This window comes from Macaca nemestrina, chromosome 16 (genome assembly GCF_043159975.1).
Source record: "Macaca nemestrina isolate mMacNem1 chromosome 16, mMacNem.hap1, whole genome shotgun sequence".
NCBI classification, from domain to species: Eukaryota; Metazoa; Chordata; class Mammalia; order Primates; family Cercopithecidae; genus Macaca; species Macaca nemestrina.
The window spans coordinates 66222510-66238844 of NC_092140.1; the positions used below are offsets into that span (position 1 = coordinate 66222510).

Sequence of the window (16335 nt, forward strand, 5' to 3'; positions counted from 1 at the left end):
ATCTTCATGTAATATCCATGACAGACTGCCTTCTGAAAAGCTGCAGCTAAATTTTACTTGCATTTTATATATTTAGAGGAATCTGGAGAAAGATTGTGGGAAATTTTTTAAAAGACTTTCAGATATCTAAATTTATAAAGAATGTTTTAAAAGCTGCTCTGAGTCTCCAATATCAGCAAGTCAACAAACTAATACTGACCATATCAAATAGTCTTATCAAAGAACTCTAAAAGATATATCCATTTTCTCTTCTTAGAAAAACTCAATGAATTTATAATGAATTCTAAAGCTTTTTCGCCTGACTAGCAGCTCCTTAAAGGTTAATTCTCCTCTAAAAATGCTAAAATTTCTCAGTACTTGAACCCAGCCTCTTACTCAAAGCTTGGTTCTTACATCAGTACTGTCCAACAAATATAATGTCCACATATGTAATTTTAAATTGTCTTGTAGCCATATTTTAAAAAGTAAAAACAGGTGAAATTAATTTAGTAACTATTTTAACAAAATATATTTTAAAGTATGATCAATATAAAAATTACTGAGATCCCTACACTCATTTTTAGTACCGTCTTCCAAATTCACTGTGTATTTTACATTTGTAGCACATCTGAATTTAGACTAGACACATATCAAGTGATCAGCAGCCATGTGACTAATGTCCACCATACCGGACAGCTGCAGCCTTAGATGATCTTATCAATATACCATTTCAATCACCACCTATCCTGGAATGACTCCAGATTTATCTGTAGACCAGTCTTCTCTTCTGAGTGCAAGACTGGTATTTCCTAATGCCTGACATCTTATTTTAGATGACTTAAAGGGATCTCACACTCAAGTAATGACCAACTTAACTCATGACCGACCCAACCCCCAAAAATATGACCATCTTCTAAGAGTCCCTACCTAACTGAATTGTAATTGATTTGAGGATACAAGCCCAAAACCTAGAAATCAAGCCTTTGACAACTCCTCTGTCACATTCATGTCCAATCCGTCAGAAAGTCCTGTCCATTTACCTTCCAAATATCTATCAAATCAATCTGCTGCTCTTTATCTCAACCATCGCCATCTATTTAATAGTCCTGCCCTGCTCCATTTTCTTCAGCCCAAGCACACTTCAAAACCATGATGTTATCCACACCATAATCCTCACATCATGATTAAAACTCTTCAACTGATTCCTATTACTTTCAAAATAAAAATAAATCCTAACATGGCCAACAAGGTCCAAGCTATGTGACCTGTCCCTAAGTAGCTCCTAACTCCATCTCACTACACTGTCCCTCTGTCTTGCCCTCTAGTCACCCAGGTCATTCAGATGTTTGTATTCACCATGCTCCCTCGTGCCCCATGACTTTTGTAGATGCTGTGCTCCCCTTACTTTGTCAGTTAACACTCATTCTCCAGATCTCAGGGTAGCATTCTCTGACCACCATGAAAAGGCTAAAATTCCCCTTTAGTAATTCTGCTATTTTCTGACCACCATGAAAAGACTAATTCCCCCTTAGTACGTGCATTTGGAATGATGTCTCTTCTCCTCTCTAGTATTTTTTATAGATGCAGCATGTTTAAATATGTAATTAATGTTTTTTCCCCCTATAAGACTATATCTGACTGTACTAAGAAAGTGCCTGCCACAATATGGTGTTTAAGAATTATTTGTTGAGGCTGGACACTGTGGCTCACATCTGTAATCCCAGGACTCTGGGAGGCCGGGACAGGTGGATCACTTGAGGTCAGGAGTTCAAGACCAGCCTGGCCAACACAGTGAAACTCTGTCTCTACTAGTCCTTTTTCATGCTGCTAATAAAGACATACCTGAGACTGGGCAATTTACAAAAGAAAGACATTTATTGGACTTAACAGTTCCACATGGCTGGGGAGGTCTCACAATCATGGCAGAAGGCAAAGAGGGGCAAGTCACATCTTATGTGGATGGCAGCAGGCAAAAAGAGAGCTTGTGCAGGGCAACTCCCATTTTTAAAACCATCAGATCTCGTGAGACCCATTCACTATCATGAGAACAGCGTGGGAAAGACCCGTCCCCATTAATTCAATCACCTCCCACCGAGTCCTTCCCACAACACGTGGAAATTATGGGAGCTACAAGATGAGATCTGGGTGAGGATGCAGAACCAAACCATATCAACTAAGAATACAAAAATTAGCTGGGTGTGCTGGTGGGCACCTATAATCTCAGCTACTCAGGAGGCTGAGGCAGGAGAATCTCTTGAACCTGGGAGGTGAAGGTTACAGTGAGCCAAGATTATGCCACTGCACTCCAGCCTGGGCAAGAGAGTGAGACTCTGTCTCAAAAAGCAAACAAACCAACAACAACAAAAAAGAATTATTTGTTGAATGAGTGCATTGATGAATGTGCCTTGTTTTTTCCTTAGCCAAATACCAGAAGACACAATATTTAAAGAAGACATATACAGTGCCTTGTTTTTTCCTTAGACAAAGAGCAGAAGACATGATATTTAAAGAAGACATATACAAAAACCTTGCTTATCCATCATCAGTACTGGAAAGCCTTCCAACCTTCCCAAGTCTGCGTTAATTGCTCTCAGATGTGTTTTAACAAAATCTTGCAAGTAAAACACCAGTGTATATCATGTTTAAATTCTGCCTGTCTTGTACATAATATCTCAGCAACAAACACAGTGCATGGTATACAGGAGATATAAATATTTACTAAATGTATTTCAGTGCACATATTATTGTATAGAGTTACATATTTCTCTGTATATGCCTTACTTATTATTGTAAATATATTATAATTCAAGAGCACTATACTGCTATTTGCCTCTACTTTTAAGGCCATAAAGTTGTACTACATGTGAGAAGTACATATACACACTTGCACCCATCTAATAGAGATGTGAAACCTGATGGGGTTCCAGTGCTATGGTACATACAGGCTCTCTGTCTAGCCCTAGAGCACCATGCAGTTCTTTCCTCCTTTTGTCCATCACCAACCTGTTTCCTTTCTGCTATCAGTGTCTTTGATTTCACACCCTTCTTAATACTTTACATTACTACCATACATTTTTGCCCCATCTTGTTTGCTTTTCTTTGTTGTGCTATGACTTCACAAGTGTTTCTTAAATTTTTACATGAAAATTTCTGGGCATTCAGTAGTCTCCTTCCAAAATTTATCTGGCAATACTGTTCTTCAGCTACTTCTATATCCTAGACCTTTCAGAAAGAATGAATTTCTAGACTGATGGCACTTAACTGAAACACGGTAAGTCAAAATGTCAATATTCTTTTGTCAAAAGGAGAAAACATAAGCCAAAAAAGTTGATATAGTCATATTTTTATGGTTCTTAAAATGTTACTATGAAATTTTTAGTTGATTTAGCAAATGCTGCTGTATGAAAGGAGAAAATTATTTTCAACCTGCTGAGGTAGCAAGTTTCTTTTTATTCCCCCTTTATGCTTAAGGCAGTCAAGTCTACAAGCAGTTGAAACTAGATTTATAGGTTAGTCACCAAAAAAAAAATCACTGCAAACAGCACCTTGAAACCTGAACATTTGCACAATTCAACAGAATATCCAGTCATTTTTCATAGTTTACGGTATCAGTAGAAGCTGTAAAGCAATGTGTAACATATTTTGAGACAGAAAGTCAACAAGGCTTATTACCTTTCAACATTTTAATTTCACAAACAATATAAGCCAAAGAGATAGCTACAAATGTCCATTAAAGAAATAGAAAATATTTCAAAATAGGAAGATGTCTCCAACAAGCTCCACTAAAATCTGATTAAAAAGCAATTGGTTAGCCAGGTGTGGTGGCACATGCCTGTAATCCTACCTACTTGGGAGGCTGAAGCAGGAGAATTGCTTGAACCTGGGAAGTGGAGGTTGCAATGAGCCAAGATCGTGCCATTGTACTCTAGCCTGGGCAACAAGAGTGAAACTCTGTCTCAAAAAAAAAAAAAAAAAAAAGAAGCAATTGGTTTCCTCTAATGTTCTTCAGCATCTAAAAAAATGTTTTAATGATTCAAATCCTTTCCAAAAGAGTATACCAAGCTATTTACATCTGCCTGTCTTATACATATGACTTACTTTAAAGGCTATGAAGTATGATAATTAAAGATATATCATAATTCTAGATTTTAAAAACCCTGCACTTAATATTAAACCTTACAAAGAACGACCAATATTCTTTATAAATATTTACCTATTTCTAAGACATGTATTGGAATAGTGAGGGAGCAAAACTTCTACTACCCTCTTATTATATGCATAAACTCATATTTTATGTCTATTACCACTAGTATAAGAAGGTATAATTATATTGCTGCTACTGCAGAGGTTGTACTGATGCTGCTACACAATGTTTCTCATCTGAAGAGTGAGATCATTCACCAGTAATCTCCTGGAAAAAAGGTGTGTCGCTAAGAAAACTAGAACCGAACAAACAAAGGCACAGCAGTGGCTGCAGGCTGGGCATCTGAGTTTCTTAGTCATGGTCATTAATGTGTCTGAGAAGAAGCCTCTATGTAATGGAATATGAAAAGAAGCCCTTCGTCTGTGGACAGGTCAAAAACCAGGAATTAGAAATTCCAGCAAAATATCCTGACGTTGTTCCACCTCTTTGTAGTAGCTATCTTCAAAGTAATGTGGAATAGAGTGGGCCCTTGAATACAACAGCACAATGATCACTTTATAACCTGTACTGTCATCATGCTTCTTATTTTTTCTATTTATCTCGTGGTTGTTTTCTAGCTCTACATTTTGATAAAGACCTTAATAAACTGTAGCCTTTCTTAGTTGTTCAAAGGTGAAACGAAGGGAAAGGAGTTATGTATGCACTTGGGCCAGAGGATGTCAGCATGGTGATAGCACCAATAATCAAATGGAGATAACTCCAAAGGGGTTAAAACGAGACCTTTGTTTATCCTCTCCATCCCATCTCTGCCCTCAAAACAAACAAACAAAACCAAACCTGGAGAACTCCATGGCTAACCCCTGGGTGTCAGAAACCTGGGCTTCCTAAGACTACATGTTCTTTCAGAACAAAATGGAAATGCTATTTCATATGCTACCTTAAAGGGTCTTCAACTCAAACTACTGGGTAAAAGACGCAAAGACACACAACATAGTGTCCCACTTTTTCAGATATAGTCATCCCCCAGTATCCATAAGGGATCAGTCCCAGGGCCCCCACAGATAACAAAGACTACTGATGCTCAAATCCCTGACACAAAATAGTGTAGTACAGTATTTGCATACAACCTACACACGTTCTCCTGTATACTTGAAATCATCTCTAGACTACTTAAAATACCTAATACAGTGTAAATGCTATGTAAAGTTATATTTTATTTTTTATTCATATGATTTTTGTTGTTGTATTTTTTTTTATTTTTCCAAATATTTTATGACTGGTTGAATCCAAGGATGCAGAACCCACAGATATGGAGGGCCAACTGTATTCTTAAACCTCAAAAAATACAGAATGTACCAGATTTTCAGATAAGCCTAGTACGCGATTAGTTGATTCACTGCAAGGCAAAGATTTATTTGATTCTAACAGGATCACCCCTCAGAATAGGCCCTTTATCTTTCCTCGACTAGGAAAGTAAATTTACACACCACAAAATGCTTCAACCCAATTTTCAATTTTAAAATGTGTCACTTTTGATCAATAATTTAAATTAGATGTGGTCACTTCTGTTAATTTTTGGTGGAAATGAGTACTGAATCTTTACTCTAGACATCTGGGCTCTATTCTTGGTTCTGCCATTTATAACTGAGCAAATTATTGAAAACTCTGTGCTTCAGTTTTCTCATATGTACAAAGAGAGAGTTAAAGCTATGCAACACTAATTCCATGGAAGATACTCTTTTTTTTTTTTTTTTTTTTTTTTTTTTTTTTTTTTGAGACAGAGTCTTGCTCTGTTGCCCAGGCTGGAGTGCAACGGTGCAATCTCGACTCACTGCAACTTCCGCCTCCTGGGTTCAAGCGATTCTCATGCCTCAGCCTCACCGAGTAGCTGGGATTACAGGAGACTGCCACCACGCCTGGCTAATTTTTTTGTATTTTTAGTAGAAGTGGGGTTTCACCATTTTTGCCAGGCAGGTCTCCAACTCCTGCCCACCCGCCTTAGCCTCCCAAAGTGCTGGGATTACAGGCATGAGCCACCACCATGCCCAGCCAGAAGATACCTTTTCAAAAACAAAAACACAACTGATTAGGTACCCCGTGACATGTTTCTGTTAAAAACAAACAAACAAAGGATGAAGATGGAAGAGAAAAATTCAAAATGTCCAGAGATCAACCTTTTAAATCTTTCTCCCACAAGTAGAATTTTGTATTTCCACTCAGAGTGATCAGGGATATCATCCCAAAGGAGAATGAATCTCTGAAGAGAGAAAACAAAAATGCAGAGTGAGTAATACTGTTATCTAGATAAATTCAGAGTCAGATTTCTTTTCCCCATGAAGTTATTCCATTCATATAATTAAGCTTTACAAGGTACCATTTAGTGCATTATTTAAACATAATCACTATACTGTAGAAAACCCTGAAACATTTAAGTTCAAATCAGCAAATCGTTTGTGTGCTACTGGCCATTGAAGAAAAAAAATTATTTTAAGTCTGCCAGATAGCTACTTTTGAAGCTATATTTTAAAATATTGATTTTTACAGCGGTTCTAATGAAGATTAAAACCTTAAGAAGGAAAAAAATTGAACTTAAAAATAATGGAAACTTGAACAGATTGGTCTACATAGATCTTCTGTACCCTCCTGAAGATCATATTTTCAGAATTGTAAACTTTTCAGCACTAAATATTTCCCTAATCTGCTATTTTAGGTAAAGCCTGTAGAACAGATTTAACAATAGTGTTTCCATGTTTTAGCATCTATTTCTTTTTAGCTTCTACAAGTAACTACGCACATACATTTGAATACGAAGAAAAATGGTTTGTCAGTGACAGTAACAGAGAACCCCAAGTATAAGAGCAAACTCAGGATGTAAGAACTAAAATGAGCTAGTGAAAGCCCTTCAGTCAGAAATTTTCCTTCCAGTGCTCTTTTCTGCCTTTAAACCTTTGTGATTCTAAATTTTAACATAGTAAGTCCCTAATTAAAGACTTAGTCGAAGCCACCTGAAAGCCTAGGAGATCCTCATGCCTAGTCTGTTCAAGACCTAGCAGGAATTACATGAAACTCACAATTCCTAGAAAGATAGTCTTATTAGCCCCACAGATTACTACTGCCTTTATGAGTTACTGCCACACAGAAGCAGCACAGACAGGTGGGAGAAACATAAACAGATAAGTTGCAATACAAAGTAGCAAATGCTACAATATAACATTGCTGAAGATTTACAACAATATCACAAAGCAGGGTGGGACTCTGCCTAAGCTTCTGCAGAGGCCCTGTCCGGAGAATTCTGACTGGCAGGGGCATTCCAAGGTCAACTGTATTAGACTTTACAAAGAACCTACAATCTGGTGCACTTCTTGACAAGCCAGATAAGGAGAAAAATAAGACTCAGTTCCCTGCCCTGGAAGAGCATAAGAGGCCACAGAAAACAAAGTCAGCATGTGTTCGGGACCTAAAAAATGAGACTAATCTTTCCAGAGGAGGCGGGGTCATGTTGGAAAGTAGTAAAATACTTTGTAAATGAAAATATTACTAGTGTGAAGGATCAACGCTCAATCTAATGATAAATGGGGAGAAAGGCAAATGAAAGAGCGACCCAAGATAATTCAGGACACCCCTGTGGGTAAAAAAAACTAAAAGAAGAGATTCCTATTTAACAAAAACAAAACTGAAGCCAGTGAGTTTTTAACTCTACAATCTTTTACGCCAATGCTGTTCTGTGAAAAAACTATAGGAACAATAACGCATAAGAGTTAAAGGAACCAGGACCAGAGCCAGGCCCTCTGTGCTCAACATTCAACTCCACCACTTTCTAGCTATGTCACTTCGGGAAAGTTACTTAACAGCTCTTTGCCTCAGTCTCCTCACCTGTAAAATGGGGTGTTTAACAACACAAGTGCCTTTAAAACCAGGAAGGGCTTCTTCAAAACACAGTTGTGATTATATCCCTCCACTGATCAAAAACTTTATTCACAAAATCAAATCCACATCTTTCACGAACCATATAGATCTTGTGTAGGTTCTGCAAAACAATAAGCGCTTCCCTGTCTCTAGCAGCTCTGTGCTAGAAAGCCTTTTCCTTACCATCTTCCCAAGTCCACTTCAGGAAATTAACTCTCCCTCCCATTCCACAGTGCACTCATCTGTTACTCTGTACATACGGTTTACCACTATTCCCCCTGGTTTTGTTTGGTCTTTTAATGCCTCACTCTTTCTTCCAAAGCAGTAATTGCAGAGAGCCAAGGCAAATCTTTTTCATCCCCGTTCCTACCCTTCATCCCAGAATGTGCCTGTGCAAGTCTGGGAAAAGCGTAACTGAATTAAACGGGATGATTACAACCGTAATGGCCGCAATTCCAGAAACTGCCTAATTTCACATAATTCTGTATTGTTTTCAAATCCTGAAAATCTTGACACGAAAGGCCTCTTAAATTCAGAACACCATCCTTTCAAGAAAAGTTCTACCGAGCACCCCCCACGAGTTGACAATGCGGTCATTCTTAGCTCCAGAAGTTGTGTGTGTGACGCGGAGGGCAGCTTCACACTGGTCCACACTATACTTTGAAATAAGGGGCAAGAAGAGGCGGCTCCGACCGCAGCGCAGGCTGTGTGCCGCTCTGCCCTCAACTTCCTATGGGCCCGCGGGCTCCGCCGCGTTGGTCCCTCTGCTCCGCACTTCGTTCCCAGCCTTCGCCTCCCCTTGTCCCGCCGCAGAAACACCCCCTCCCCGGAGCGGCAGCGCGAAGGCGCTGCAGGTCCTCTCCGGCGCTCCACTCGGCCGGGGTCTGGGCCGCCACCCGCCCGGCTCGCGGCCCCCGGCCTCTCCCCAGGCCCGCCGCCCGCCGCCCGAGGCCCAGGCCGCTGCCGCCGCCGCCTCGAGGGGACACAGGGGGACTCGCTGGGCTCGCGTGGCGCCGGGGGCGGAGCCGGCCCGGAGGGCCCGGGGAGAGGCCGGGGGCGGACAGCAGCCTCCGCCTACCCCGACACGTACCCCGCCGCCCCCAACCCAACCTCCTCGGGGCCCCGGCCCGCGCCAGCGGCCCGGCAGCCGGCGGGACTCGCCACTTACCAACCCGCCTGGGACAACGCCGCGTTGGCCACCTGGGCCATGGTAGCTGCTTAAGCCGGGGGTGGTGGGGGATTGGGGTGGGGGTGGTGGGGAGGCCTCCTACTTGAGACCCCCCCCCCAAAAAAAAAAAGAAAGAAAAGAAAAGAAAAAACTCCTCTGGTCGGCTCTGCAACTGGGCATGCTCAGTGCGGCCGGCGCTTCCGCGTGCGGGTTCCGCTCGCCGCGTTTTCTGAGCGGCCGTAGGGGCCGGCCTGGTGTGGGGCTTCCAGGCTGCCGAGCTCCAGGACCTGATCCACCAAACACGGGCCGGCGGCTAGGGTCAGGATAGCTCAGGGACTTTGCCTCTTCCCCGAAGGTTTTTACTTGTTTTGGGGGGCACTCTTCTGAGTTGCACACCTTGGAAAGTCGTGAGGAGGTTCTTCGTAGAGCAAAAGTGTGGCGTTTGCAGCGCCGACAGGCGGCCACCTCAGAGAGGGCAGGATAAGGCCTGAGGAGACTGACGGGTTGGCTGCGAGGGAGCGCGTCCAGGACGGCGCTAAAAAGGTCACGTTGCGGGAAGCCAAACTCGGAGGTGTCCCCAGCCCATTCTACACGAAAGTTTACTTTTTTATAAAGACTCGTTCCCTTCCCCTCGCCTTTTGGTCCGCCGGGACGCAAAGAAAAAATGCAGCTCAGCCTTGAGTCCCCACGGGCAGATCGAGTTGCCCAAGTCGGACACCACAGTGAAAATGACTGGTCAGCCCAAGAAAACCTGCTCTTAGGGAATATGGGGAAATGGGGCGGTTGTGTCAGTGCTTGTTTTTCCTGTTGCCCTCCCCCTGGGACCATCCATGTCCCAGCGCGGCCCTGAGACCTTAGCTCTGTACTGCCGCGTCCGGCAACCACAGCCGCCTCCCCACCGGTGCCCTTAGCCAGCGCTCCAGAGGGCTGGGGCGCGGGGTGGGTCCCTGAGTGGGCATGCGCGGCGCCGTCGCCGAGCGGCACGGCGGACGCTGCCGTGCGATTGGGCGTCCGTGACTCACGCTGGCCAATCAGAGAGGAACAGGAGGAAGGGTACAGGCGCTCCCTGAAAGATTGCTCCACCCTCTTGGTCTTTCACTTCTGCGGCGTCCAGTAGGGCTGGCAAAGAGACTTTTGAGGGGTACTGTCCCCAGCTGCCAGGTCGGGAGAAGACTGTTACGAACTTAACCCCAGCTCCGCCGCTTGCCGCTGCTTCTTCTAAGGGCATCATCAAAAAGAGACTTGGAGCAGAGACTGCGGAACTGGGCAGAGGCGCTCTTGGGATTGGGGAGGAAATTGACAGTTACGGAAGGAAGGGGATAATTGCCCAGGGTGGAGCTAAAATTCCTTAATACAGATTTTTCTCATTTCAGCTGGGGTATTCCGTTTGGTCTTCCCAAAAGTCATAGATATAAAATCGCGATGCTTTCCTTAGATGGAATGTATTGAGATTTGCTCCCAGGCATATCGTTTAGATAATTTTAGATCAGAAGTAGCTCCATGCTGTTCGCTACAATGTGCCGTAGTATGTAGTGTTTAGGTGATAAGTATACTACAGGTATATTTCAATTTATAGTCATCGGCCATCATATCCAGGAACCAGGAATAGATATGCCTTTTTAAATGTAAGTAGATGACTCAAAAATAAATTGCCAATAATTTTTATTGGTGGTTAGAATTTTCTCTTACCAATTATTTACATTTTGCAGTTAGTGTAACCTGTTAACTATGAAAATGATAAGTTGTCCCAATCATCAGAATTGCTCACTGGTTATAAAGCCATTTGTTCTCACATGCCATGTGATTCAGTAAGGATTTACCACTGCATGGTCCTTACAATAATAAAATACTCCACAAAATACTAAATTCCCTTCAAGAATGGGATTTTTACTGGAGAAATGTGGGACAAATGAGCATCCAAAAAATGGTGACAATAATTGATGAAACACATTGAATTTCTTCGGAGTGCCACGAAAAATAAAAGGGAAGGAGGACAAAACCTTTTCTTTCAGCGGAATACAAGATAGTAAATGCAGAACAAATGATAGAATTAGAAAAATCACAATTTTCCAAGTCAACCACAATTGTTTCAGGAAAATTTATCAGAAGATACTAAAAGTCACAGGGCAAAAGACTAGGAGTACATGATCTTCACATGGTCTCAAAGTATCAAGCCATAACTTATTACAGAAGGGAAAATGTACCTTATCTTGAAAAAAAAAAAAAACCCTGCCTTAAGAGATCAAAGCTAGAATCACTAATAATGGGACACTCTAATGTAATCTGCCTACTGATGTAATGCAATTAGACATACACATCACTTAAGAAGTATTCTTGCCAAAATTGTTTAACCTGAATTTAACCAAGCTTCTGGACAGTGGATCCTAAACTAACCCCCACATCCCCAAATCCATTTAGCAATGTCTGGGTTGTCACAATCTGAGGAGGTAGGAGTATTGTTATGCATCTCATGGGATGCAGCAGGAATACTGCTAAATATCCTACAAAGCACAGGACATCCCTGAACTCCAAAGAATGATCTGACCCAGAATGTCAGTAATGCTAAGGTCTAGATGTAAGAAGAAATGTAAAGGACGTATAGGTGATATTTGAGCAAGTTAAACATGAAGACGCAGGCACATAAATCCACAATGAGGCATATTCTTCTCTGGCCTAGACTGTTAAAATGTAATTTAAGGTTTTTTTGTTTTGTTTTGTTTTGTTTTTAATTGAGAGGGGTGTTTCGCTCTGTCGCCGAGACTGGGTTTCACCGTGTTAGCCAGGATGGTCTCCATCTCCTGACCTCGTGATCCGACCTCATGATCCACCCGCCTCGGCCTCCCAAAGTGCTGGGATTACAGGCGTGAGCCCCCGCACCTGGCCAGAAATAATTCTTTTAAAAAAAAAAATAAGGTCGGGCGCGGTGGCAGGCACCTGTAGTCCCAGCTACTCGGGAGGCTGAGGCAGGAGAATGGCGTGAACCCAGGAGGCGGAGCTGGCAGTGAGTCGAGATTGCGCCACTGCACTCCAGCCTGGGCGACAGAGTGAGACTCCATCTCAAAAAAAAAAAAGAAAAAAGAAAAGAAAAGAATTATTTCAAATTTAAGAGATGCAAGAGACATGAAAACAAAATTCAATCCTGGATCTAAAAAATAAATGAAAAAATAATTACTGGTGGCCAGTTGCAGAAATTTGAATCTGGACTAGATATTGGATAGTATAATGGAATTATGGTTTTCTTAAGTGTGATAATGTTATTGTCCTTCAATTGAGAATTTTATGTCAAAACATTTATGGATGAAGAAGAATTGGATCTACAAGTTATTTGCAAATGATTCAGAGAAAAACATTTGTAAAATATATAAAACATATAAACATAGATACATGTATATAGGTAAGAAAGAGAAAGGAGGCTGAGGCAGGAGAGTTGCTTGAACCTGGGAGGCGGAAGTTGCAGTGAGCCCAGATCGCGCCACTGCACTCCAGCCTGGCGACAGAGCGGGACTCCGTCTCCAAAAAAAAAAAAAGAAAGAGAAAAAAGAGAGAAAAGAGGTAAATATGGCAAAATATTAAAAATGGGCGAATCAGTTGGAGAAGGGTCCAAATGTTTATGTTTTTTTTTCTCTAGGTTTGAAATTTTCCAAAATAAGAAGTGTGGATTACACTAATTTCACATCAAAAATTTTAAATTGGAATTATATTCTGTATAGGTAATTTAGTGCCATGAAAAATGGTAATAGGTGACTAGATAAAATGGATTTCCATTTTTAATTATATAAATCATTGATTTACAGAAAATAGAAAGTCTATAATGAGTTGAAGTTGGGGGAAACTCTAAGAGTGGCAAAAAAAAAAAAAATTGTTAGGTCCAAGAAAACAAAAACGAGGAATTAAATCTATTTGGAGTCTGTGGTATAAATTAACAGAAGAGAGAGACTGAAAATCCATTCACCTCTGTTTCGCCTCTATCATTTCAGTAAAGGAAAAGGTTCTCAGACTGAAAAGGGTAAAAGAATATGGATAAGTAAGAATAGAAGCTACAATAAAAAGTGAGACAGTAAGAGTGCCTGGCCCTCTGAGGCAAATTACATCTTGTGACTGTAAGCCATTTGCATCCTACGGAATACTAAAATAACCTATGAATGACAGATGAGCCAGTGCCAGGGGGCCCTATTATATTTAAAATCACCTGAAGAACCTATAATTTAAAAGAATGCTAGTTGCACTCACTTATAAAATGAAATATCACAATTTAATGTATCTTCTGGATACATTTTAGTTGCCCATATTCACTTTGATTTCAATAAAAATCAGTCATTTTCCAACAGTTTTACCATGTGACTTTTCATAAGTATATACAAGAGGAATTGGCCTCTTTTGCTTTCATATCACAAGATATAGCTGTATATATTTTAGTTATCTCATTTAATTCATTTCAAGCACTAAACTTTGCCATATTACTTAAAACCATTAAACTTACCATTTTAGCTATTTAGGACAAAGACTACATCTATTTTGTGTTTACAGCATGATACAGTGTACAGGAAGGTCTGTTTTTTAAAGAAAAGTGGAAAATGGCCCCCCAAAAAACTTTGTAAACTTTTTTGTACATGTAATTTTCATACTTAATGAAATTTGCAAGGTTATGTCCCAAATTTTCTCACCTTCCTCATGAAGGGACTAATATATGCAGTGGTCCATTTCCAAGACAAAGCACCTTAAGTCGGCTTAGGTCAACAAACTATAGAAGAAACAGGATGTACTGGGCCCCTGTTTGGATAGCTGATGCCTGCTTGTCGGCCTCCCTTCCCCTCTTCCCCGCCCCTACTTAGTTGCCCTCACCTGAACCAAAGAAGTTTAAGATAAAAGTTTACTAGCCTGCAAAATAGCTCGTTTTGTCTGTTCTTATCAGCCTGCCCAGTTACTTAAGTCATAAGTCAAATACTTCAAGAGCCTCTGAGCTAACTAGATTGCAATGCATTGTGGGCTGCAATAAAATGCAGCAAGACAAACTTAAAAGATAAAAAAAAAAAAAAAAAAAAAAAAACCTAAAGCCCCTACCCAACAATCAATAGGCAATGTCCAGGAAAATTGTGACTCCATAGTACTCAGCCTATGAGGAACCAGGGGAAGGACCTGTGCACTAGGGGATAAATTGCTTATTAAAACTGTGCTGTGTGTGCCTCTTCATCAGACACCCAATCTTGCAAGACTATCATTAAAAATCTCACTTTCACTCTTCTCCAGGTCTGTAAGTCCATTCTTTGGGTTTGGACAGGTGACTTTATTTCTCACACTCAAAATTACTGTATTCTAAATATGCTACAAATAATATACTCTCTTTAAAGCTTACCATAAACACTTGGCCTAACATGCAGTCCCCTCTTCAGATCTCCTGAAGAGCTCAACCACTGTCACTTATCCCGGGTCTTTAGTACATAGCCACTTTTCAGCACACTGAAAGGACTCTTATCTAGCTAATTTGAATTAATTTTAGAACACTTCACGAGAAACTATGTAAAAGAAAAAATATATACGCTTTATTATTCACCTTTTTTCAACTAATGTTAACACTTTTCTGTAGTCAATAAAGTAATGAAATTCAAGGTTAAAAAATATGTTAGCTCTATTTCTTTACAGACTATTTATGCCACTCTCCACTTCTCTTGAAGTATGAGGAAGTTTTTATCTCATATGTTTAATGGCATCTTGCTGATGAATAATTTCTGTTAAAATTGGTAAAAGGTAGAAACAGGACTCCAGAATATTCTGACTCCAAAACACATGCACTTAGCGCCTATATTCATAAGGAACTGGAAATATGATAGGATCATCGACAAGGAACAGAGAATGAAATGAATGTGCTGATTTTAAATCTGAATCTAAAGTGACAAGACATGGCTATTATCAAATAGAGATTTTGGCTGGAAAGAGGTAAGGGCATATTTGGAGATACTGATTTTAGGCGTCACTTTATAAGACATTGTGAAAGTTTTAAAAATGAATAGGCTTCTGGAGAGTTGTATAAAAATGGAGAAGAGACTCAAAGATGCAGCCTAAGGAACAACCACAGTAAACAGTAGGAGGAAGAAGAAGCCACAAAAAGACAGAAAAGCCATACTCAGATTTCGAGGAAGAGAACTAGAATGCTAGAAGGACAAATAATATGACTGGATTTTTAAAACAAACAAGCTGAATTAAGTTAAAATGTATTTGCTTGACAACCTATAGACAAAACTTTAATAAAAGGGCAATTTATGTATACAGCCAAGCCTCCTCAGCCCATCCTGCACATCAGTATTCACATTATTAACATCATCATTGCAACAAAATTTATTCAATGTGCTAAATATTTTCTAAATTAAAAATGAAGAAAGAGGATAGCGGTAAAATGACCTTCTTAAGGTAGCTTTGTCGTTAAGTGACAAAGCTGGGATTTAAATTCATGTATGTCCAACACTCATACCACCCTCTTAACAAGTACACTATTCCCAAAATGTGGGACAAGTAGAGATAAACAGCAGTTCTAGGTGTTTGTAACATGACATTAAATAACATTGACTCAATAAATATTGCTGGATCGATCCCATGATGAGAAAGCTATTTCCCTTTCCATTTGTCCAACAGCCTCAAAGAGAAGGTGTCAGTTTGGAGTGAGTTAACATCCCTTTAACACTTGCCAAACTCCATTTTTAACAAAAAGATAGCAGGCCTCAAGGTCAGAATATTCTGTAGACCACAATATCTAGCTATAATTTAATACCATTATTTTATAATTATATTTATGTTTTATACTTATGACACATTATTCTGACATTTCATTAACAGTAGCCAATAAAGTTTTCTGTTTAAATACACACAAGGCCAGGTGCAGTGGCTCACATCTGTAATCCTAGCATTTTGGGAGACTGAGGTAGAAGGATCACTTGAGACCAGAAGTTCAAGACCAGCCTTTTCAAAAAATTGAAAATTAGTCAGGCATGTGTTGTATGCCTGTAGTTCTAGCTACTCAGGAGGCTAAGGCAGGAGGCTCACTTGAGCCCAGGAGTTCAAAGCTACAGTAAACTATGATCATGCCACTGCACTCCAGTCTGGGTGACAGAGTGAGACCCTGTCTCTAAATTAAAATAACAATAAT

General features: G+C 40.4%; 1 protein-coding gene across 6 annotated transcripts in view; it reads right to left on the reverse strand.

Moving 5' to 3' along the window:
• LOC105485571 (tudor domain containing 3) overlaps window positions 1–10142 on the reverse strand; it is a 198852-nt gene extending 188710 nt beyond the window's left edge. Inside the window, exon 1 of one of the 6 annotated variants that reach the window (XM_011747926.3) lies at window positions 9594–10142. Coding sequence is in view for 2 of the 6 variants with exons in the window: in XM_071081260.1 (XP_070937361.1) it covers window positions 3828–3898 (71 nt within the window). In the remaining 4 variants the exon portion in view is untranslated. The other 5 variants (XM_071081261.1, XM_011747924.3, XM_011747922.3 and 2 more) reach the window with 5 other exon arrangements.
• Between the last annotated feature and the right edge of the window lie 6193 nt (window positions 10143–16335).